This window comes from Drosophila suzukii, chromosome 2R (genome assembly GCF_043229965.1).
Source record: "Drosophila suzukii chromosome 2R, CBGP_Dsuzu_IsoJpt1.0, whole genome shotgun sequence".
In the NCBI taxonomy this organism is placed as follows: domain Eukaryota; kingdom Metazoa; phylum Arthropoda; class Insecta; order Diptera; family Drosophilidae; genus Drosophila; species Drosophila suzukii.
Genome location: NC_092081.1, coordinates 15,925,515 through 15,948,639, shown reverse-complemented (window position 1 = coordinate 15,948,639; position 23,125 = coordinate 15,925,515). Strand labels below are relative to the sequence as shown.

The 23,125-nt window shown below is 45.8% G+C and overlaps 11 protein-coding genes across 13 annotated transcripts in view; 7 read left to right on the top strand and 4 right to left on the bottom strand.

Annotated features, from left to right (window-relative positions):
- The window catches only part of RpL12 (ribosomal protein L12), a 93,014-nt gene that overhangs the window by 53,177 nt on the left and 16,712 nt on the right, over window positions 1-23,125 (top strand). The window lies entirely within an intron of this gene.
- On the top strand, window positions 90-1,843 carry Xxylt (Xyloside xylosyltransferase). Its single transcript, XM_017073237.4, has 2 exons — window positions 90-1,629; window positions 1,698-1,843. The coding sequence occupies exons 1-2, from the start codon at window positions 304-306 to the stop codon at window positions 1,809-1,811; spliced, it is 1,440 nt and encodes a 479-aa protein (XP_016928726.2). The 5' UTR covers window positions 90-303; the 3' UTR covers window positions 1,812-1,843.
- Window positions 2,267-3,937, top strand: Ak2 (Adenylate kinase 2). Its single transcript, XM_017073241.4, has 4 exons — window positions 2,267-2,463; window positions 2,925-3,161; window positions 3,224-3,391; window positions 3,456-3,937. Exons 1-4 carry the CDS (start codon window positions 2,362-2,364, stop codon window positions 3,669-3,671), a joined length of 723 nt encoding a protein of 240 aa, XP_016928730.3. The 5' UTR covers window positions 2,267-2,361; the 3' UTR covers window positions 3,672-3,937.
- EbpIII (Ejaculatory bulb protein III) lies at window positions 4,514-5,498 on the top strand. The gene is made up of 2 exons (XM_017073242.4): window positions 4,514-4,640; window positions 4,985-5,498. Exon 2 carries the CDS (start codon window positions 4,996-4,998, stop codon window positions 5,374-5,376), a length of 381 nt encoding a protein of 126 aa, XP_016928731.1. The 5' UTR covers window positions 4,514-4,640; window positions 4,985-4,995; the 3' UTR covers window positions 5,377-5,498.
- HSPC300 (haematopoietic stem/progenitor cell protein 300) lies at window positions 5,936-7,472 on the bottom strand. The gene is made up of 2 exons (XM_017073245.4): window positions 7,264-7,472; window positions 5,936-6,112 (listed from the first exon to the last, which is right to left on the bottom strand). Exons 1-2 carry the CDS (start codon window positions 7,382-7,384, stop codon window positions 6,003-6,005), a joined length of 231 nt encoding a protein of 76 aa, XP_016928734.1. The 5' UTR covers window positions 7,385-7,472; the 3' UTR covers window positions 5,936-6,002.
- Window positions 7,954-9,220, top strand: LOC108009137 (uncharacterized). The gene has a single exon (XM_017073240.4). The coding sequence runs from the start codon at window positions 8,026-8,028 to the stop codon at window positions 9,142-9,144; it is 1,119 nt and encodes a 372-aa protein (XP_016928729.3). The 5' UTR covers window positions 7,954-8,025; the 3' UTR covers window positions 9,145-9,220.
- Window positions 9,303-9,898, bottom strand: LOC108009140 (uncharacterized). Its single transcript, XM_017073244.4, has 2 exons — window positions 9,657-9,898; window positions 9,303-9,502 (listed from the first exon to the last, which is right to left on the bottom strand). Exons 1-2 carry the CDS (start codon window positions 9,850-9,852, stop codon window positions 9,360-9,362), a joined length of 339 nt encoding a protein of 112 aa, XP_016928733.1. The 5' UTR covers window positions 9,853-9,898; the 3' UTR covers window positions 9,303-9,359.
- Window positions 10,340-12,628, bottom strand: Chi (LIM domain-binding protein 2 Chi). Of its 2 annotated transcripts, none has more exons than XM_017072125.4 (2): window positions 12,475-12,628; window positions 10,340-12,224 (listed from the first exon to the last, which is right to left on the bottom strand). In XM_017072125.4, exon 2 carries the CDS (start codon window positions 12,187-12,189, stop codon window positions 10,453-10,455), a length of 1,737 nt encoding a protein of 578 aa, XP_016927614.2. In that variant the 5' UTR covers window positions 12,190-12,224; window positions 12,475-12,628; the 3' UTR covers window positions 10,340-10,452. The 2 variants fall into 2 exon arrangements, with proteins under 2 accessions (XP_016927614.2, XP_070850902.1); XM_070994801.1 differs by lacking the exon at window positions 12,475-12,628 and adding an exon at window positions 12,329-12,365.
- On the top strand, window positions 12,968-15,442 carry MAN1 (LEM domain-containing inner nuclear membrane protein MAN1). Its single transcript, XM_017074920.4, has 2 exons — window positions 12,968-13,155; window positions 13,401-15,442. Exon 2 carries the CDS (start codon window positions 13,412-13,414, stop codon window positions 15,374-15,376), a length of 1,965 nt encoding a protein of 654 aa, XP_016930409.3. The 5' UTR covers window positions 12,968-13,155; window positions 13,401-13,411; the 3' UTR covers window positions 15,377-15,442.
- Not11 (CCR4-NOT transcription complex subunit 11) lies at window positions 15,420-16,468 on the bottom strand. Of its 2 annotated transcripts, XM_017074922.3 has the most exons (4): window positions 16,110-16,462; window positions 15,907-16,046; window positions 15,688-15,853; window positions 15,420-15,630 (listed from the first exon to the last, which is right to left on the bottom strand). In XM_017074922.3, the coding sequence occupies exons 1-4, from the start codon at window positions 16,353-16,355 to the stop codon at window positions 15,499-15,501; spliced, it is 684 nt and encodes a 227-aa protein (XP_016930411.1). In that variant the 5' UTR covers window positions 16,356-16,462; the 3' UTR covers window positions 15,420-15,498. The 2 variants fall into 2 exon arrangements, with proteins under 2 accessions (XP_016930411.1, XP_016930410.3); XM_017074921.4 differs by having other exon boundaries at window positions 15,420-15,853; window positions 16,110-16,468.
- On the top strand, window positions 16,704-23,120 carry IntS1 (integrator complex subunit 1). The gene is made up of 3 exons (XM_017074262.4): window positions 16,704-18,068; window positions 18,132-19,111; window positions 19,166-23,120. Exons 1-3 carry the CDS (start codon window positions 16,745-16,747, stop codon window positions 23,027-23,029), a joined length of 6,168 nt encoding a protein of 2,055 aa, XP_016929751.3. The 5' UTR covers window positions 16,704-16,744; the 3' UTR covers window positions 23,030-23,120.

The following is a 23,125-nucleotide window of genomic DNA, read 5'->3' as shown; positions in this document are numbered from 1 at the left end:
GTTTTTATAGTTTCTATACCCTAAGAGTTATCCATTCTTGGAGCAGTATCTATTCTTGTTATCTAAAATTACTCAGATATTTTGACCCAAAAAGTGAAGGGGCGTTCGATAGGTTCAGTAATTTTCGGATTTATAATAACGGTCTCACTGCCCCCAAACGACTTTTTGCATTGCATTGATTTTTACGCCGTGCTTGCTTTATCGATCTAGTTTAATTAAGTTCAAAAATGTTCTGTGCGCTTCTGCTCGTCTGCTCAGAGTTTCCGTTTAGTGTTTTCTAACGTTGGGATCCATATATGATATATGATATGTTCGTTGATGTATTGTTACAATAGGTGCGCCTTCACTGATTTCGATTTCGAAATGGCCAAGAACAGCTTTAAGACTTTAATCAGCCAGAAACACAAAACGTTTCCGGCGGACCTAAATATGTACGGAATGAAGTGTAAATCGCAACTGTTGGAGGATCAGGAGAATGTGACCCTGATCATCAATCGGCGGAACTCAATCCGCCAGAAGCCGAAGAGCTGGACGTGGGCCCTGCTGCGATGCAGGTGGCAAAAGAAGCTAGTTCTGTTGTTAATATTTATTTGTATGTGCGTTCTAATTGTTTTCGCCAATACGCATCTCTTGGTTCGCGGCAATATCCTTTCGGCCTTTCTTTCGAGCCGTCTCAATAAACTCTCGCATGCGGAGAAACAGGAGGCGGGGCGATATCCGGACATCCAGGCCACGACCCCGGCAGTTCCTCCGGTTCTGAGGCCAACGCACTATCTGCTTAACTATTCCTCCGCCCAGCTAGAGCTGGGCTCGCACCTGAATGGCTTCTCCTCGAACTACAACATATTCGTCATCTACACCCGGGAGAACTACCATCTGAACCTAAAGTTCGATTTGTTCGCCCACAGTCTGCTGAAGCACACCAGTGCCCAGTTGCATCTGCATGTGATTACGGACACCGAGAGCCAGACGTCGGTGCTGGAGATCCTGCAGCGGCAGATCCGGAGGTTTCGGCGAACGGTGATCTACACCATATACGATGTGAAAGTCTGCTCCAGTATAATACAGGACATAGCCGCCAAGCTGTCCCCGTATTTTAGCTCAGCCCCGAACTCGTACTACAGCGACTCGCTGTTCTTTCTGTCCCTCGGCCTGCATAGAATCGCCGATAGAAGCCTGAACAGAGCCATTCTGCTAGATTGTGATATAGTCTTCCGATCCGATGTCCGATTGCTGTTCAATGAGTTCGACAACTTTCTGCCGCACCAGCTTTACGGACTCGCCCCGGAACTGACACCCGTTTACCGCCATATCCTGTACCGCTATCGCGTGAGGTACCCGAAGACCAGTTTTGGCAACCCGTACTATCCGATGAACAACGAAATGGGCAACCAACATAGTCATATCCATCACGGTTATCCTGGCTTGAATTCTGGGGTGGTCCTGCTGCTCTTGAACCGCATCAGGAACTCGAAGTCCTATCTGGAGAAACTGCTCCATTCGGAGGTGCACACCCTGGTCGCCAAGTACTCGTTCAAGGGTCACCTCGGGGACCAGGACTTCTTCACGCTCCTGGGCTATGAGTACCCAAATTTGATATATAGACTGGACTGCATTTGGAACAGACAGGTATTACAGCCATTTTATTTTGACTAATTTAAAGCACTAAGATATTGACACCTATTTATATTTTACAGCTGTGCACTTGGTGGAAGGATCACGGATATTCTGACATTTTTGATGCATATTTCCGGTGCGAGGGCAATATTAAAATGTATCATGGCAACTGTAATACGCGAATTCCAGAATAAATAAAATTGTTATAGTAATATTAAAATAATAATGGAAAGTAAGAATGTGGGCTTATTTCAGAAATGAGGGTTTTGGTAACGGGAATGGGAATGAAATTTTGTGTGTATATTTCAAGGATTGTTTAATAATATCCGTTTTTGCTAATTAAAAGCTATGAAATATGTACACTTAGCATTACAATTTTCTAATCAGCGGATCGGAAAGAAATCCTAAATATTTCTTTAGAAAACCACAATAATTTTAAAATGTTAACATTATAAGGGATGTGAAAATGTTATCGATAGGCAGACGAAGTGGGAACACGCCGCTTTCGTGGTAACAATTGAACAGGGTGATTCGTGTGAGTGGTTTCTCCTCTTGCTTCTTATCTTTAACCTTCATTTCGGCTCCGTTTTTTTCACTTACGCTGAGGCTGTCTCCCTTTTTCACTGACACTTACGCTGAGGCTATCTCCCTTTTTCACTAGCTTACGTTTACGTTACGTTTATGAATTAGGACCGGACGAACCGGACGACCGGACGAAGAATAAGTCGAGCATAAAAGTAGACGATGGCGCCGAATGCAGCAGTACCAGTGGAGCGATATGAGCCCCAAAACATTGGAATCAACGCGATTCTGTTGGGGCCGCCGGGATCCGGCAAAGGAACGCAGGTGGGTCCAAAGTTACATAATGGTGTGTTTTTAGTGACATGGACGCTGCTGCTCTATAAATAAATACAACGTGGTCAAATGCGCGCGTTTTATGTTTACAAATAACGAAGGAAAGGAGCTAATTTCCTTTAAAATGAATAAAAAGAGTACTTACATAACGGTACAGATATGTACGTTGTCCGTACGAAGTTATGTATCTATATAATATGTGTGTGCGAAGACCTATTTGACCCTGAATGAAATGAAAAGATTGGCGTGATGAAACGAATTAAACGAGGGCACCTTAGAACAATTTAGTGGGTATTATGCTATTAAAAACCCACCAGAACTTTCTTGGCTACAAGAATGCATCTTATCAGCGGTTCGCTAATTGCCAACCTTTCTGATATGAGAAGTGTTAAATTGATTAGCTTTATCGGAATGGATCAGTATCAATGTTTTTAATTATGCCCGTTTTATAGGCTCCTCTCCTGAAGGAGAAGTTCTGCGTTTGCCACTTGTCCACTGGCGACATGCTGCGGGCGGAAATTTCATCCGGTTCCAAGCTAGGAGCTGAGTTGAAGAAGGTTATGGATGCCGGCAAACTGGTCTCCGATGACCTGGTGGTGGACATGATCGACTCCAATCTGGACAAGCCCGAGTGCAAGAACGGATTCCTCCTGGACGGATTCCCCAGGACTGTCGTTCAAGCTGAGAAGGTAACAAAAATATTAGTACACTTGGCACTCCAGAATTTAATCCCTTCATCTGGTCCTTCCAGCTCGACACATTGCTGGACAAGAGGAAAGCCAATTTGGATGCTGTCATTGAGTTTGCCATCGACGACAGTCTGCTGGTGAGGCGCATCACTGGTCGTTTGATCCACCAGGCCAGCGGGCGGTCCTATCACGATGAGTTTGCCCCTCCCAAGAAGCCAATGACGGATGATGTTAGTATTTGTTTGGCACATTGTCAACTATCACTATATTACTGACCTTATGTACGACCCACAGGTAACCGGAGAACCTCTCATCCGACGCAGCGATGACAACGCAGAAGCTCTGAAAAAGCGACTAGAAGCATATCATAAGCAGACGAGGCCTTTGGTCGACTACTACGGCCTGAGGGGTCTGCACTTCAAGGTCGACGCCGCCAAGAAGTCCAGCGACGTCTTCTCCACCATCGAAACCATATTCCAACGCAAACGTCCCGCCCAGGTTCAATTATGATTTGTTCCTGAGCAATGATCAAGCACTGATTACTGCCTCCTGACAATTTATTTTGAGACACAACAGACACACAACGTTTAAGCCTAAAGTTAAAGTTGCTTCTAGGAATCCTAAATAGACGAAATTACCATTACTCGAGAAGGTCTACAGGTCGACTACTTTCCTTGTACAGATTTCTAAAATGTATAAGTGTTTGTTACTTTTTACATTTCCCTATTTGTAACTACAATACAACTTAATAAAAAACCAGTATATTTTATGCAAAATCTTTTGTTTAAATGATCGCTTTTTTTGATGCTTTACGGCCAATAGTGCCAAAATTTAACCTTCCAGTAGTGCGAATTGTTTTGTTTTCCGGTTAGCTTCTGGAATATATCAGGTCTGACTCAGTTTTGAGTCGAGGATTTATGGAAAGCCTCTAATTGTTGCGAGAACTATTATAGCGACTTTTGAAGGGTCATTTTGCACACACTCAAGTGTAATAAATGGGAAATCGCTAATGGAACTCGTTAACGAGATCGTTAAAATCGATAAATAAATACATTTTTATAATGTTTACCCCTAAATAGTAGTTGTGAATCCCTTACAACCCGACTTTCGATCGCCATTTAGTACAAAGACGTCACTTGCCTAATGGTAATGTCATATTAAGTATGTATAACTATCGCATATGTATATATTATATACATTTATAACGACGATTGACTAATCACTGGGTTGACTTTTCAGCAATAGCGATTTGCGCTTCAAAGTCTAAAGTGTGTGCAATCCCATATGGATACGAACTCAGCCCGAACACAGGCTTACAGTGCGACGTGTGTATTACACTTGAAGTTCAATCCCAGGTATAAAAGTTGGCCCAGGTATAAAAGCCCACTCCATAGACACATTTCTCAGTTAGTTCCAGCAGCTGAATTGCTTCACATCTATCTACTTCGATTCGTAGTCGCTATAAGTCGAACTCCCATTGTAAGAGCTCCGTTCATATAGTTTTTGGTGCTGATCGAATCGCACTGTCTTTCTCATCCCACGGACAACCAGTTTTCTCATGTGTAAACAGTGACATCTTTTTGGTCAATAAATGTGCTTCAGATACGCATACAAAGTGGCGTTTGCTAGGCATTCATTTGCATACATATCTGACTAGACAGATTTTGCGAATGCAGTAGCCATTAGTAGACGCAATTAAAAACCTTTCCATCGGTCTATTAAAATCCCCAAACATAAAACTGGTTACCCGACCCATAGACCCACTAAAAATCGACCAATATGTGCTGATTAATGATGAATGTTTACCCCCAATTTGTCCACAGAAACCATCAACATGAAGATGATAATTGCGCTTTTCGTCCTTGGGCTGGTTCTGGTCGCCGCCGAGGATAAGTACACCACCAAGTACGACAACATCGATGTGGACGAGATCCTGAAGTCGGACCGCCTCTTCGGTAACTACTTCAAGTGCTTGGTGGACACTGGAAAGTGCACGCCGGAGGGCCGGGAGCTCAAGAAATCCCTGCCGGACGCCCTGAAGACGGAGTGCAGCAAGTGCAGTGAGAAGCAGCGCCAGAATACCGACAAGGTCATCCGCTATATCATTGATAACAAGCCCGAGGAATGGAAGCAGCTGCAGGCCAAGTTCGATCCTGAGGATATCTATATCAAGCGTTACCGCGCCACCGCCGAAGCCTCCGGAATCAAGGTGTAACTCACTATCATCCCAATCCCGGAAACAATTTGTTATATGCACTGTTAATTAGGTCTATTTGTATATCTGTTTATCAAAATTATTTTTACGATCGTGCGCCGAATAAAGAGATTTGTTTTGTACTCCGTACGCCTTTTGAATACATAGAGACTTGAGAGGGGGACTTACAAGTATCAGAAAGCATATCAATTATTTCCGTTAAATGCGGCAATTTAGTCTAGTCTCATGTTAATTTAATGATGACTAATCTAAAGACAATTAAAGTCTTAAAAAAACCAGTCACAAGATTACGTCTAGACCTTAATATACGGTTTATATATGGCAAGCCGATTTGCATTAACATTGCAAATAAAGGCAGCTACGGTTAGTTGGCAAAAACATCGCGTGTTCGTCTTGCTTCTGAGTTATTACTTATATTATTCTTAAAAGGGGCAATGAAACGAAACCAATGGCCGGCAAGTAACTCAACCATGAAGTACCGTCCTTCAAAGAGCGAACAATGTTGTAAGAATTATTAATGTCACGGCAAGTTCACATCGTGAAACAAAAGAAAATTAAATATTATATCAGTATACTTTAATTATCTTATAAATGTACAAAGCTTAGTGTAAAATTAGGGGCAGCGTTTACGTTAATGTCTCTCCTTGGGCGACACACGCCTCCAAATAGTCTATGCGCCGCTCAAGGATCGTTAGTTTTTCATTTAGAACCGCCAGACGGGAGCGACAGGACATATCTAAAGGGAGGGAGATACAATGTTAGCTTTTGTAGCATAGTGGTATATGGTAAGAATATCAAAAACAGGATCATAACCATAACTATTAATTTAAATGGAACCAAATAAATGTATTCTTTGATAATGAAACTATACTTTTAATTTATTAAAAGGCAAGGTTTATATACCAAGTTGATTGTAATACAATTTTATTGAGGATGTACTACAGATTATTAGTGAAATATAGTTTTCCTTCCCATAATCTGAGTTTATGTACATATTTTCGTTATGTTTAATGTGAACTAGAAATGTTTATATACGCTTTAGGAAGAATTGTTCCTAATCTGTTCGACTTGCTGAAGTCAAGTTCCTCTCTCTCGTTTGTTTATCATTTATCCCAACATTAAGTGAACCAAAGTATTCATAATAGAACCGTTAATATTTACTCAATTTCAGTGAGTAATTCCGAAGAAGATAAACACGAACTTCTGATTTAGAGCCCAATTCGTATACTTATCGTATACAGAAACATAAGTACATACATCTGTATGCCAATTTTTCGCGTAACGCGACGGCTCTGTTTGCTTTTCATTGACTTAAAATCCGAATAAATAAAGTCAATGGCAATGGTGGAGATTTGTTAGTAATACTATTTATACGTTAATAAACTCAAGTGCCAACAAATGCACTCACACATATGCGCTAAAATGTGGGTGCTTCATGTTTTCTTACCGAAAGAGTTCAGAAAATCGGAAGAAAATCTTTAGGAAGAATTGTTCCTAATCTGTTCGACTTGCTGAAGTCAAGTTCCTCTCTCTCGTTTGTTTATCATTTATCCCAACATTAAGTGAACCAAAGTATTCATAATAGAACCGTTAATATTTACTCAATTTCAGTGAGTAATTCCGAAGAAGATAAACACGAACTTCTGATTTAGAGCCCAATTCGTATACTTATCGTATACAGAAACATAAGTACATACATCTGTATGCCAATTTTTCGCGTAACGCGACGGCTCTGTTTGCTTTTCATTGACTTAAAATCCGAATAAATAAAGTCAATGGCAATGGTGGAGATTTGTTAGTAATACTATTTATACGTTAATAAACTCAAGTGCCAACAAATGCACTCACACATATGCGCTAAAATGTGGGTGCTTCATGTTTTCTTACCGAAAGAGTTCAGAAAATCGGTAATACGCTTTATGCTGGCAGTTATTACTTCGATATATTCCCTGTTCGCCCAGTCCTGATGGATTTGCTTCTGGATCGCCTCTCTGTGTGCTCCGCTCATCTTTATTTAAGTTTTATTTAGTTTCCTTAATTATGTTTACTAAAAGTTAGGAGGAGCTGAGCTGGGCTGGGACAATATCGATGTGTCTTAATACTATCGATGACTTGATTTGTAAAGATATAACTATCGAATATTCACACTGTTAAAAATTTGTAGGTTCTTTAATGAATATTAAATAATTTAAATCTGCCTAACGATAAAGTGTAGGGTAATGCAACCGGCTGTGAGCCACCTCTTCTATCTTTTGACCATTACTAAATGTGGCTGATTTGATTGATTAGAAATTGTTAATTGCAAAAAACAATAAATTTGTGATAAAAAATTAAGTCCTAGAAAACTTTAAGGATTTTTTTAGGTCACCTATTGCTGGCATTGGATTAACGTCAGCAAAAATATATGCTTGAACGGAAATTACGGGCAAAAATTAAAACCTGGCCCAGAACCGGTTACCCTCCCCTAATAAAAAATACCAAAATTGTTAATTTAACCATGTACGTTCCAAGTTATTTCGTGTTCCAATCCCGCTCGTTTCATTCGCGGAACGAAACGATAGTTATTGATGCCACACACACACGCGACACGCACACAAACATACACTAGGTGGCCCGTTAACTACAGTGTTTTTCATTTAGTAAACAAAAATGGACTTTATTGACGATTTCATAGAGGAATACAAATGCAATCCGTGCCTTTGGAAGGCGGACTCGGCGGACTTCAGGAACCGCAGTCGGCGGCAGGAGGCCTATGCGAAACTGATAGAGGTGGCCACCAAGCACGGGGAGATGTACAATGTGGAGCGAACAAAGCAAAAGATAAACAATCTGCGCTGTGCATTTCGTCATCAGTTAAGAAAGTACAACGAGGTGAAGAAAAAGGGCGAAAAGTACGAGCCCTACTGTCCCAAGCGGCGCTATTTCGAGTCCCTGATGTTCCTCAAGGACGAGGAGATCCCCGGCGACAAGAAGTGCAAGCGGGAGCAGTCAGGCTGCCTGGATAGCTCTGTGCAGCTGGCGCAGCCGGAGAATTGCGACGAGTTCTCGGACGCGGAGAGTCTTCCCAAGCCACCGAAAGCCCAGTCGACCGATCCGAACAAGCTGTCGCCGAACAGCAGCGCCAACGAATTCTGTGCCAACATCTTCGAGGAGGCCGCCGTCGCCGCTGACCCCGTTATCAGTATTAAGACAGTCAATGCAAACAACCATGCTGGTGGCGCTACCATCAAGGAGGTCGAGATCGTGGTACCAGCTAACAATAGGCTCCTGTCCGCCCGCAGAAAATCCGTTCCCGACTCTATAACCATAAAGTCCCCTCCTGGCGGCGACTCCGAATCGCCGCCTTGCAAACGCATTGTCGCCCAGAGTCAGAGCCAGCAGAAACTGAATAACAATCAGAGCCATGGCCAGAAACCAAATCACATAATCACCCGGAAAAGGTCTTCATCGGTCTCCTCGCAAATCTCCGAGGATAACGAACCGCCGGCTGGGAAATTCCGTGCGGACATATCCACCATTGACTTTGAGCGACTATTTTCGCTGGCCTTAAAAAGCGCGGACAGTCAGCTGGACGATCACTTCTCGAACTTCGGAAAAATCATCGCCCACAAGCTGCGCTCCATGGACGGGACCCAGGCCATATACGCAGAGAAGATCATCGCCGATGTGCTGTACCAGGGCCAGATGAAAATGCTGTCCACGCTAAGTATACACCAGTTTTTGGGCGTGGACAATGCAACAGTTTATCTAGAGAGCCACAGTAAATGATGGCCTGGGCCCTTTCAAGACGTACTTTTAGAGTTTATGTAATAATAAGATGTAATAATACAGTCATGTGTATAAAGCTATGTTTCAATTGAAGGCGGGTATCTTTTCAGTCGCCTTTCTTTCGGAAAATCTGAAAACCCGAATGGAGAAACCAAGGATGATGTCGAGACTAATTTATTATATTCGATGCATGAGGAGTACATTAATTGCCATATTTAGGCATTGTCGTACTTTCTAAGAAGCATTGCCCAAACGTCCGGGTATCTAGTTTGTAAAAATGTAGTCAGCTTTTGCGCCTTTTGAGCCTGTTGTGGGGAGCAGTTCCTGCATTTTCTGGTTATAACTTCTGGCAGGGCAGCTGGAAGTAACCGAAAAATAATTAAATGCTCGTGTGAGATGATTAGGTAAATGCTGATGAATTATAACTTGCCAATCGCAAAGCTATGTTCAAATTGGCACTCTTATTTTTTTACATTAAGTACAAAATCGAGAGATTGTGTATTTTTTATTACCTTTGAGTTGAAGCCCCAGCGAGTCGCAATCACTTTTTCCGAGGATGCACATAATCTGACGACTGACCACCACCTGGTTGTTCAGCAGCTTGTTTATGTTTCTCTCATCTGCTTGGACACTCGATGAAATTAAAAGGACTAAGAAAATAAAATTAAGGACCAAAGAAAGCACTCGGTTTTTATTTAGAAATAGCATCCTTCTTGAACGCGCTACTCTGCAGTATAACTGAATGTGGAGCAGAAACTGTGTATCTGTGTATCCCATAGATATTCGTGCATGCGCAAAAGGAGCAGGACTTAATAAAATCATGGGTTGGGTATGGAATCGGTAAATAAAGCGAATATAATCCCAAATATCTCAAAATATGTTTTTTTGGATATATATTTATTATTAGCCTTGGATGCCATTTTATTAGAAGTATCTGGGCCCAACCATTTTTTAATCACAATTGAATAGGTAATCCAAGAAATAAGACAGCACCTGCTGTTCCATACGATAGCATGTAAATAAAGAGCTTTCAATATTTTTTGCGTTGTGCTTAAAAGTTATGTTTTACTAAAACAACACATTAAGTACTTTTGCAAGGCAGTCAAGACAAGAACAGAAATATTCTACGGTTTAATTATATAATAGATAGTGTGTAGAATAGACGACTTAAAGTACAATTATTAGATTTAATATGTATGTATGTCTTATATACATTTCCTAAAACTTGAAAGCTTTATTTAAATATTTTTACATGCAAGTATGAAAATACATTTGACAATATAGCGAAATATTATGTTTTATTAATTTCTATTGCGATACAATGGGGCTCTTTTTGTCTATGTCAGATATATTCGCGTTGTTCTGCGGGGCAGCCCCGTTCCCAGGGCTGGCCGGGATGGCACCCGCCCGGTCGATGCTCCACGGATTCGAGCCGGAGATGGGCGAGTCGGCGTGCCCGAAGCCGGTGTGATTATCATGCTCCACGGCATTGGTTCCGTCGTATTGCGTGTTCTCCAGCCGGGTGATCAGCCGTTCGTCCTCCTCGCCGAACTCGCCGCCCATCAGCGTTGGTTCGCCAACGACCATCACGTCCTGGGAGGAGAGGGAGAAACTGGGGCCGGAGGGTGAGCGCTTCTGGTTCGTGACAGGCGGCGTGTTCGAATTGTTTCCGCCGCCCGAGTTGGAGCCCTTCCGTTTGCGCCTTTTATTAGGTGGTCGCTGTGGATCCTTCTTGCCGGGCGGAGCCACCATGCGCTGCCATTTTTGAAACAGCGTGGTCTTTAGACAGTCGCGCGGACTTAGGGCGTACGCCTTGTGCCGCGACATCAGCTCCTGCATCGGCTCGAGGATGACGCACAGGCGCAGATAGTTGAGGGTGGAGTTGGTGATGCCAGCCCGCGTGATGTTCTTGGTGATTTGATCTAGCAGCATCGGATCGGGCGGCAAACTGGTGCCGATCACGGACCTTGGAATGAGCTCACGGTGTCCTTTGATGGTCATGTGCCACGACTTGATGCGCATGTAGTCGTCGTACATGAACTCCAAGATCAGTCTTGCGTCGGCGCAGACCTTCGTGAAGAAGGGCTTCCCGTGCTGCGTGATCACCGTGCACTGGTCACAGTCCAGCGTAATGGACGTGTTGTGGAACGACTCCTTGGCGTGCTTCAGCTGGAAGTACAGATCCGAAACGCCGCCCTCGTATATGCTGCGGAAGAAGCGCGGGATGAGCGTCCGCCCGATGGTGTACCGCTTGGGTCCGTCCTCCAGGCAGAACAGTATGGTCAGCCGGGCGTCGTCCTCAAAGAATTCCGTGGTGAACGAATCCCACCAGCAGTTGTCGCTCTCCTCGTTGCGCTGTTGCAGCCGCTTGTTCAGCTCGAAGACCCGGTGCTCCGTGTGACTGAAGTAGGAATTGTGCCGCCTGAAGCCCTGATCGATGCGCTCCATCTGCTGCGGTCCGCCCATCATCGGGTGGTTGCCTCCGTGGCCAAATGGGGACGCTGGTGGCATCGGATTGAATTGTCCGCCAACACCAAAGACTGTGGGCGATGAGAAGTGCCCGGCCTGGCCGCTGTTGAACGGAGTGCCCGAACTGGCCGGCCGACTGAACTGCCCCAGTCCGGAGGAGGGCGAGCCGAAGGGCCCACCCACGGGCCCATTGAAGTTGCCCGCCGTCGCCGACTGCGGATAGTTGCCGGGAATGTTCTGCGCACCAACAGGTCCGGGTGTCGATGAGCCCGAGGGAGCAGGTGAGGAGGTATACTGAGGTGTGTTCGAGCCAGGCTGGTTAGAGTTCTGGAACACGATGGACTGGTTGCCAGCTGGCGAGGATTGACCGGCGGGCGGGTACGGGTTGCCGCCAGAGTTGTACGGCAGGCCGCCCTGGGGGAAGCCGCCGCTCTGGTTGCTCCCGTCCGGATTAAGGGCCGCCGAATTGGACGCGGGCAGCATCGATCCGCCCTCGGAAACCGCCTTCCAGCTGCCGTCGTCAATGTTCGCTTGAGAAGTCATCGTATTGCCAGTGTTCAAACCCCTACGATTCATGCCTGTGGTCGGTTCTATCGGGCATTCGTGTCGGCCTGCAAAGGGATATTCGAAATCCATTAGTTTGCGCACATCACATTATTCCGGCAACTGGAGCTCGGAATATATTTTTATGGTGCTTATGCGTATGTGTATGCACTTGTCTGTATGTCCCACTGCATTTACAAAATATGTGTGTACACACACACACTTTTCACGGCCCTTCGCACTCGCAAATGGAGAACGCTGCAAAGGTGTCGGTTTGACCGGATCTAAATGCGGGAGCTGCCTCTTCCGTATACGCACCTTGCAAAAGGCATACAATATTTTAATTCTTAAAGCACAAACACATATAAATGTATCTACAATTTAAGAAAACTGATTGGCCTCCACCGATAGTTTTGCCATCGCTTTCCAAATAGCCAATTTCGATAGGAGTGAAGACAAGCCATGGAATTGTTTCGCTTGTGAAACAGATGGGATGGAACACAATAGCTGGTTAGGCCTTGAAGCGGTAATATTTTTGATTTGTTGATTTTTTATTCAAGTAACTATTATTAAGTCTTGGGTGGTAATGCAATAGTCATTTAAATTAGTGTGTTGTTTTATAATATATGATTCATAAAAATAAATGGTATCAATTATAATTTTTTTCATTTACTCTTTTAGCATTTAAAAGCTATCATTTTTACCTCTTCAATAATAAATATATTTATTATAAAATAACCTATCGATAACCGATGTCGTGAGTGAAGAACTTATGATCCATTTCTATACCGTTTCACTTTACCTCGTGCCGCACCCTTGACTTAATAATTTAGTATGTGCCGTATAAATTTGTAATGTAATCAAAATATGGTTGTAAGACTGTTGCTTTAAAATCAGTAGTTTATGTTATATATATGTAATTATCGCATTGTGACATTCTAAACAGATGGTGTGATGCGCTCTCTTGTTGGACATTTTTATATTAGTGTACTTGTGAAGGTAAGCTATCCATAAACAGCGGTTAAATGGCACATTTCACCCTGCTTGTTGCATTTTAAACATATTTTTAATAATCTAATGAGCTAACTTATGAGCTTGTTGGTAGAAAAAAACGCCCTGCCTGTTTTCAAGAGCTTGCGAAAATGTGCTTTGCTATGCAGTTATATATGCACACATTCCTGTGTATGCATATGTATGCTGCATGTGCGTTTCCTACACTCTAAACAATTTTGTGTCTCTTGCAGAGCGAGGAAAAATGTCATCCGAGAGTCTAAATAGTTTGACCGACAAGGAACTGCACAGAAAGCTAATCCAGAGTGGTTTTCCCAGCACTCCGGTGACGGAGACCACGCGAGCGGTTTTAATTGAGAAGCTGAGGAAGCACGCCCGCGCGGACAAGCTGAAAAAGCGGAGCAACAAGTACGTGCTGTACTCCAAGGAGCAGCCGGATTCGCAGAATCTACCCTATCCCCAGTACCCCCAGTACCACGCCCCCCAGCCGCCCCTTATCTACGCCAACGGCCTAGACAACAATAACGACTTGGAACTGAGCCGCAGTTCCTCGGTTTTCAATCGCAGCTTTGACGAGAACGACTCGAGTCCGTTGCAGTTGTCCGCCTCCAAGATGTACGCCCCACCACCTGTGGTGGCCTCCAATTACGATGGAGACTGCTCGCCCCATAGTTTGGGTGGCCTAAATGGAAAGTACCGGCAGCAATGCTCCATGCCGTACGCCTTAGACACGTCGAATAACTATGGAAAACCAAGCGGAAAGGTCAAGATATCCGACGGTGGTGTGGTTAACAGACTGCTCAGCTTTCGGGACACCACAATCCAGCGGAAATGTAACTATCCATCTGGGCCGGTATCGAGAATCCCGCCAAGGAACGACAGACATAATCGATTCGCTTTGTCGGACCTCAAATCGTTTTTCAAAAACCCAGACATCAGGCCCTACATAATACCACAAGTGCTCATTTCGCTGTTCTTAATATTTCTGACAATAATCACCGTCCTGTATGTGGGCAAGAGGTTTGAGCAGAGTACCATCGACAAGACAGCACTGAAGTACACATTATGTAACCCCAACGATTTGCAATTGGTCGGCGAAACGGTGAATTGCATAGCGAAAGATTCGCTAAGCGATGCACTGGATTTGAGCGAGGAACTCTTCAGGCATCTAAACGAGCGAGCCAGGCTCCATCACTGCAAGGATGCCAGTTTGTCGCCCGCCCTGGAAATTGGCGAGTTTGTAAGGGAAATGGTCAGCCGCCCAACGACTCACAGGGGAATTTTGCACAATAACTTGAAGGCTGCCAAATATCTTATTGAAGAGAATCCGCAGTGGAACATTAAAGTGGTGGATTCTTCGAAGGACCTTGGAAAGAGCTTGTATTATGAACTTTCCGAGCCAAATTTGCCACTCAAGTGCATTGTATGGAAGAAAGTGACCCGCTTTTTTACCGTGATTGGATCGCTTCTTCTGATCGTAGCTGGATTCCTCGTCGTATACTTTGCAGTGGTGATTTACCGAGTCAAGCAAAAGGAAGCACTGCTGGCGGTCGATCAATTCTCAAAGGACATCATTAACGAGTTGATTTACCTTAGTTCACAGTCCGAGAGTGCCGAAGTGATCATCAGCCAGCTGCAGGAGAAGTTTGTGCCGGCCAAGAATCGCTCTAAGCACCTATCTTCATGGTATAAGGCGCTCAAGCAGCTGGAGAAGAACGACAGCCGTGTGCTTTTTGGAATGGTCAACAGGGATGGCAAGCCGATGCGCACGATTGCGTGGAACAGGAACCTGGACAAGAAGGATGTGGGCCTGGTCAAAAAGTGGCAGAGCCCTGCTTTCGACAACTCCAACAAGATTGCCAACCCCCCGACTCCCTGCCTGAAGATTCGGCACATGTTTGACTCCTCTGAAGTGGATCAGGCCAACTTGAAGCAATCCATCGTCGACTCGATCATAGAGAAGGTGGGGTCGCGCTGCAAGATCTGCGATGTCCAGCTGGACATCCAATCATGCTGCGTGTACATTCGATGCGCCAGCGAGGAGGACGCCGGTATGATTCACAACGAGATCAACGGCTGGTGGTTCGACAAGCGCCTGATTTCGATTAAATTCTTAAGACTTGAACGCTACCTAAGCCGTTTCCCCAAGCCCTCGGCCGATCCACTCTTCTTTCATACCAGCGAGGCAGCCAATAACACTCACTCATAAAGCACACAACTCTACACTAGTTACTTAAGTTATTAAATGTGAATTTGTTTTACATGTACAAAGGGAGTTTTCTGTTTTATTTCGCTAATTATAACCTAAGTTGTAAACAAGACGGTCACCCATTACTTTGCTAGCGAATTGGAAGACAGAGCACTCTCTCCGGTCTCCAAATGTTTAATGAGGCGATACAAAGCGGCAGCTTCCTTGATTTTGCTGAATCCCACGCAGAAAGCTTCGATCTCGATGAATAGTTCCTGAAAAAGTTGGGTAAAGCTACTGACTTTTTTGAAGGCAATGATTATGGATCTAACCTTAACATTCACAATCTTGTTTCGGATCAAGGACTGCAGAAATACGCAAACCAGCCGCACGAGGCGGGATTGCATGTATTTATCCTTGACTGTTTCACAGGTCGAGATGCAGTTGCTGATGTACAAATGAATGAACTCCGTGGGCAAAGGTCCCGAAGTAGTTAGTCTAAAGAGAGAGAGTTGTAGGGGGCTTTGGGGAATGTATTTTTGGAACCCTACCTGTTGACCACTTCCATGGAGTGGAGCGTTATATCCATGTTAACCAATATGTTGAAATACTCTGTTATGTCGGTGGTCATCATCAGTCTTAGTAAAATCTCAATGGAAATGAGAGGATTGTTTTCAACTAGCAGAGGTAGCTGAAGAATAGGCCAAGAGGATTATCATGCATAGATCTCTCTTTGTGAATGTGGTCAACTTACTTTCGCCGGAGTCAGTCCGTATTGGCGTGCAATGTCCGTGTTCTGCTTCAACAGATCATCGAACAAAATGTGCTGATCCTGCAGACTCAGTGGCTGGAGGAATGCCTGTTCGATGAGGTGCTTTGTATTGGGGGTAACGTAGTTGGACTGGTCGTACAGGATCTCCACCTTATCGCTGTTCGACTGGTTAATCCACAGCAGTTCGTCTTCGAAATCCATTAGAGGCGGTGCGATGGACAGAAACATGTTGGCTACCTAATTTTAATTTTGAGTTAATGCCGCAACTTTTCATAAGACTTATTTTGTCCGTCTTGAAAATACAATTTGTAAACAATTTCAGTGTGACCTTAAGGGAAAGTGTTCAAAACGACCTGTTTATTATATATTAATGACTACCCATATAAATAAAGGTAAGGTCTTAATAGCTTCAAAAATGAATACAAATACATACAGTTAACAAATCTTATTACCATTTTATTTGCTATAATTATGTACGTTTCACTAATTCCAACGTTTCAAATTACAATGTTTACACTGACGCCGCAATGCGTTAGTCCCTTAGGTCAATCTTCAGCCACTATGGCCACACTGCGAAGCTGGATTTTGAGTAATCCTCGAATGGTAATCCGCATAAAATGGACCGCGGCAAAGGCAGCGGCTCGAACAGATCCCAAAAGAAGGTTCCGCTCGGCGGGGAGCTCTTCGCTCTCGGCACCAAAGCCGTTCGCGATGACTCCAAGTCCAAGATTCTGCCCATCAAGCCCATATCGTCGTCGGACCGCAAGCGCGAGGCCTCCTCCTCGTTGGCCAGCTCCAGCAAGCGCTTTCGGGGCAACCTGAAGGATGGGGGTGCCACAGACATCTCCTCCGGCAGCAGCCAGTGCGAAACCTGGGAGCAGTTCGCCATCGACTGCGACCTGGAGACGGTGATCGAGACCATATACGCGGCCTTGGAGCAGAACGACAACGAAACTGTGGGCCGGCTGGTCTGCGGCGTTATAAAACAGACAACGACGACGAGCTCGTCGCGCTCGAAGGTGGATAACATAGCCCTGCTGTCCCTGATCTACGTGGCCAAGCTGCAGCCGAGTATATTCTGCACGGATATAGTTGCCTGTGCCCTCTTATCCTTCCTGCGGCGGGAGGCCAATGTAAAAATGCGGTACAACACGAATCTGCACATCCTTTTTGCCAATCTGCTTACCCGAGGCTTCATGGAGACATCACAGTGGCCGGAGATACTGCTGCGCACCTACATAGACGATGCGGTCAACGAGCGCTACTGGGCGGACAACGAGTTGTGTGCTCCTCTCGTAAAAAACATATGTGCTGCTTTCAAGACCCGCACTCCACACATAAGTCTGCTCCGCTGGGATGTGAGCACGGCTCTTCCTTCGGGTCAATCGCACAGGGACAGTATGACCGTGGATGACGACTCCGGAGACAATTCCACTCAAAGCCTGGATGCCAGTCCCCTGAATACCGAATCGGAACCCATTCCCGATGCCATGTGCACAACTAAACCTAGATTCAGCGATACTGTGGTGCAGAAGCACGTCAGCGATGCTATTCGCGATCAGCTTAACAAGCGCCAGCAGCAGGATAACTACACCAGGAACTTCCTGAAGTTCCTGTGCACCACTTCCGGCATTGCAGAGGTGCGATGTCTGAGCATCTCCCGGCTGGAGCTTTGGATCCACAACGGAAAGCTGGTCAAGTTCGCCCAGCAACTTCTCTCGTACATCTGCTTCAACATCAAGGGTCGCAACACGCAGGACAACGAAGTGCTCTTGGTCCTGGTGAAGATGCGTCTTAAAACCAAGCCCCTGATCAACCACTATATGTCGTGCCTGAAGGAGATGATTTATCTTCAGCCGGACATCTTGAGTACTGTGATGAAGCTGGTTGTGCAAAACGAACTGTCGAACACCAGGAATCCGAATAATATGGGAATGCTGGGTAAAAAAGAAGTCTTCTTAAAAATACCATGTTAATTATAATGTTTAATATTTATTGCAACAGCCACTATGTTTCAAACATCTTCTGACCTTTCTGCGGCTAATCTGGCTGAAATCTACCAGGAATTTTTGCTCCAGCGGGACGATTGCCTGCGCACCCTGCGTGTCTTCTTAAGGGAACTTGTGCGGATGCTGCGCTTCGATGTAAACCTGGTCAAGTTTTGCAAGACATTTCTGAGTGAGCGGGAGGACCTCACGCCGCAAATCGAAATGTTCGAGTTCAAAGAGCGAATTTTCCACTCCATGGTGGACATTGTGTGTCTCTGCATGTTTCTGTCCGCCACGCCGCAGGCTAGGGAAGCCAGCTTATCGCTGAAGACCAATCGGGATACGAAAAACAACCATGCTCTGCTCAAACTGTACAATCAGATGTCGCAGATTCAACTAGACACGGTGTCCTGGATGTACGAAACAGTGCCGACTGTCTTCAAGATTCCGGCTGCCGAGTATCACCAGGCGCTACACAAGCTGCTGCTGCTGGACAGTCCTGAGCAGTATTCGCGGTGCGATCAGTGGCCGTCGGAGCCAGAGCGCGGAGCAATATTGAGGATCATCTCCGAGACCCCGATTCACGAGGAGACCCTATTGCGAATCATTTTAATAGGGATTACCAAGGACATTCCCTTCTCCATTGCAAACACCTTCGATGTCCTTTTGCTGGTCATTAAGAGAGTTTCAGGCATGAAGGCCACCAATATACCGGCTGTGCAGGCCAATAAATTCGACATCATCGACTTTCTGTTCAGCATGTCGGAATACCATCATCCAGAGAATATCCGATTACCCTCGGATTACGAGCCACCCAAGCTGGCTATCATTGCGTTTTACTGGAAGGCCTGGCTCATTTTGCTCATGATATCCGCACACAATCCCTCCTCCTTTGGAGCCTTTTGCTGGGATCACTATCCGACAATGAAGATGATGATGGAAATTTGCATTACTAATCAGTTTAACAATTCGGCAGCAAACAAGGATGAGTTGCAGGTGAGTGTTTATTAATGCTAACTAATTGAATGTGCTACAATGATAATATTCCAGATAATCACCGTTGAAAGGGATCACATTCTGCAGTTCGAGACGTACCTGGCTGCCCAAACATCGCCCCATGCAGTTATCACAGAGGAGACTGCGATTCTGATCACCCAGCTCATGCTGATGGACCCAATGGGCACGCCGCGCAAAGTGCCCTCCATGGTGTTGGATCAGCTGAAGTTTCTTAATCAGACGTACAAGCTGGGCCACTTGTTCTGTCGCTGCCGCAAGCCGGACTTATTGCTGGATATAATCCAGAGGCAGGGCACCACTCAATCCATGCCCTGGCTTTCTGACCTCGTTCAGAACAGCGAGGGCGACTTCAGCCATCTTCCAGTGCAGTGTCTGTGCGAGTTTCTGCTCTTCAATGCGCACATCATCAACGAGGAAAACAGTCGCGATGCCGAGCTGGTCAACTTCCTCAGAAATTTGATATTCGATGGGAATCTTAGCCACCAAATCGTTTGTGAGCTTCTGGACTACATATTTAGACGGCTATCGTCCACGGTAAAACAATCGCGGGTAGCTGCTTTGTCCGGTCTGAAGATCATCTTTAGGCACTCTGGGGACTTTGAAAACGAATGGCTTTTGAAGTCGATCCAGCAAATTCCCCACTTCTTCGAGGTCAAGCCCTTCATTATTCCCCAGCTTCGAGCTGCCTGCCAAGTGGAGAACTGCCCAGAATTGATTATGGCCTACATTCAGTTCATTACTGCTCACACGCTGAATGATCCGGTAAATGAAATGCTCGATCATGTCATCGATATGGCGCAGCTGATTGTAGAGCGCAGCACAATGTTCCAGCACATCATTATTTCCCAGGAGGATTATGATTACGTTCCCGACGAGAACCGCATTCAGACACTCAAGTGCCTTTTTGTCATGTTTAATAACTATATTATCAAGCTGAGGGAGTACCATGAACCGTACGAGTGGACCGAGTATCCAGACTTGCTGATGGTTCAGTTTGACGATGGAGTGCAACTGCCCCTCCACATTAACATAATTCACGCCTTCATAATATTACTCACATACTCAAACAGCAACATGCCCGAATCGATACCCATATTGGATTATTGGTTCCCGCCAGGACGACCGGCGCCCGTTGCCTTTTTGCCCAGCATGCCGCAGGAACAGGTTCAACTGCTGCCCGACTGGCTAAAGCTGAAGATGATCCGCTCCTCGGTGGACAGACTGATTGAGGCCGCCCTTAACGACCTGACGCCAGATCAGATTGTGCTGTTCGTGCAGAATTTCGGCACGCCGGTCAACTCGATGTCCAAGCTGCTGGCCATGCTGGACACCGCTGTACTGGAGCAGTTCGATCTGGTGAAGAATGCCATTCTCAACAAGGCATATCTGGCGCAGCTGATTGAGATTCAGCAGGCCCGGGGTGCAAAGAATGGACACTACACCGTGCAGGCGCTCGATTTGCATTCCCACTCGCAGACCGTGCCTGATCTGCCCAAAATCAGTGTGGTCATCCAGGAAACCGTGGAGATAGGCGACTACGATTCTTTAGACTCGACAAGTGGTTCGAGCGATTTCCTGGCCACCAAAGAGGTGGCCCAAACCATTCTAACGCAGCCAGATCACCTGACCGTTGCGAGGAGCGATTGCCGATCCCTGATTCAGAAACTGCTGGACATGTTGGCCAGCCCGAGTAGCAGTCGAAACGATGTGGTCGCTGCAATAACCGAGGTGATAGCTGTGGGTTGCGATGTCATTATGAGTCGGCATGCCTGCACTTTTTTGAGGACCTTCTTCAGTTGCATGCTGCACAGCGACAAGTACCATATTCTGGAGAACACTCTGCAAAAGAACTTTAGTATTTTCAAGCACAATTTCACCGACTCCAGCCTGCTGCAGAGAACCGAACTATATCACGATAGCTTGGTTTTCATGTTGAGGAATTCCCGAGAGATTTATGTGAAGCAGTTTAAGGCGAACACTACATTGATGGCACGAAAGCGGATCGTCAGGGGCATCATCCAAAGCTTCGATCAGACCAAGGACCAAAAGAATGTGGCCAAAAGCAAGAGCGATCAGCTATTCCAGAACGGACTCTTCATCGACTGGCTTTCTGAAGTGGATCCTGAGATTGTTTCCACGCAGCTGTTAAAGGAGCGATTCCTCTTCTCGAAGTCCTGCAGCGAATTTAGGTTCTATCTGCTGTCTTTGATTAATCACCAAACAAACTGGGATACGATCGAAAGGATTGCCGAGTACTTGTTCAAGAATTTCCATGAAGACTACGACTACGCCACAGTTCTTAACTATTTCGAGGCGCTAACTACAAATCCAAAGCTGTGGAAGGGCCGCGAGAAGTACATGTCAAAGAACGTACGGCCAGATGCCTTCTTTTTACTTAAGACCTCCGAACTGGAACCGTTTGCCCACTTTATTCTGCACGAAGGCCTTTCCGAGGTCAAGGTGGATAGCAGAAACTACGATTTCAAGCTCTGCTCGCGAATGAACCTGTTGTTCAAACTGACAGATAAGCGAAGAGATCTCATGGTCCTGGTGATGGAACACGTGGAGAAGAGTGCCGTTTCAGACTATTTGAAACTGCAGGTCCTGCAGCAGATGTACATCATGTACCCACGCGTCAAGTTCCTGAAACCGAGCAAAACCGGTGAACAGGCCTACAAATTACAAAGTTTAAAAGGCTGCCAGGCCGACAAGGTATCCAATAACCTAATCACCTGCTTGGGAAGCTTGGTGGGCAAAAAGGATTTTGAAACCCTGTCAACGGACACCGAGTTGCTCCTGCGCAAGCTAGCTGCCTCGCATCCGTTGCTCTTCCTTCGCCAATTGAGCGTTCTGTCGTCGATTATGCAGGGCCGGGCCCAGCTCAGTATGAAGGCTCTGCGGGAGGAGCACCACTTTCACCGATTTGTCCAGATCCTGAGGACGCTGGAGCTGCTGCAACCAACCATCTTCGAGGACGCGTACAAGAACGAGATCCAGAACACGCTGTCGTGCTACTTCAATTTCTTCAAACACCACAGCTCGGTAAAGGAGGCCTGCCAAATGCTGAATAAGTTTGTACAGATGCTGCAGGCCTACATAAATTACAATCCCTCGAGTGCCCTTCTCTTTATCGAGCAGTACGTGGGCATCCTCAAAGAATTGGCTGCCAAGTACACCTCGCTGGGCAAGCTGCAGGTTCTTGTCCAGGCAGTCGCCCTGCTGCAGCACAAGTCGCACTCGGCCACCGAATTAGACGACGAGGAGGTGAAGTACGAGTACGATCTGGATGAGCACTTCGAGGTGAAGCCATCGGTCAGCAAACCCGTAGTGACAGAGGAGCCAGCCGAGGGAATCCCGTCCACTCCCATCGACGTGGGCGGCAGCAGGGGACCTTTGTCGGTGCTTACGCTGGGCTCATACAGCCGATCGAACTACTCGGACATATCACCACACTTTCTCGACCTGGTCAAGATCATAAAGCAGGCGAACACTGAGGACGTCGTGTTGGGTCCCATGCAGGAGCTGGAGTGCCTCACTTCCAAGAGATTTGTGTTTATCAATGAGCTGTTTGAACGACTGCTCAATCTGATCTTCTCGCCGAGTGCTCAGATTCGGTCCATCGCTTTCATCATTCTGATAAGGCATCTCAAGCACAATCCCGGCAACTCGGACATCAATCTGTGTACCCTGAACGCCTACATTCAATGCCTGCGGGACGAAAACTCCTCGGTGGCGGCGACAGCTATCGACAATCTCCCGGAGATGTCGGTGCTTCTGCAGGAACATGCAATAGACATCCTGTCGGTGGCCTTTTCGCTAGGTTTGAAGTCTTGCCTGAACACTGGACACCAGATTCGAAAGGTTCTCCAGACACTAGTGATTCAGCATGGCTATTAAATGTTCGGTTTACAATTTAGTTTTCTTATGTATATTGTAATCTTAGGTCTTAATAATAAAGTGTATCCAGCGGTACAAGATTTTTACCACACTTGG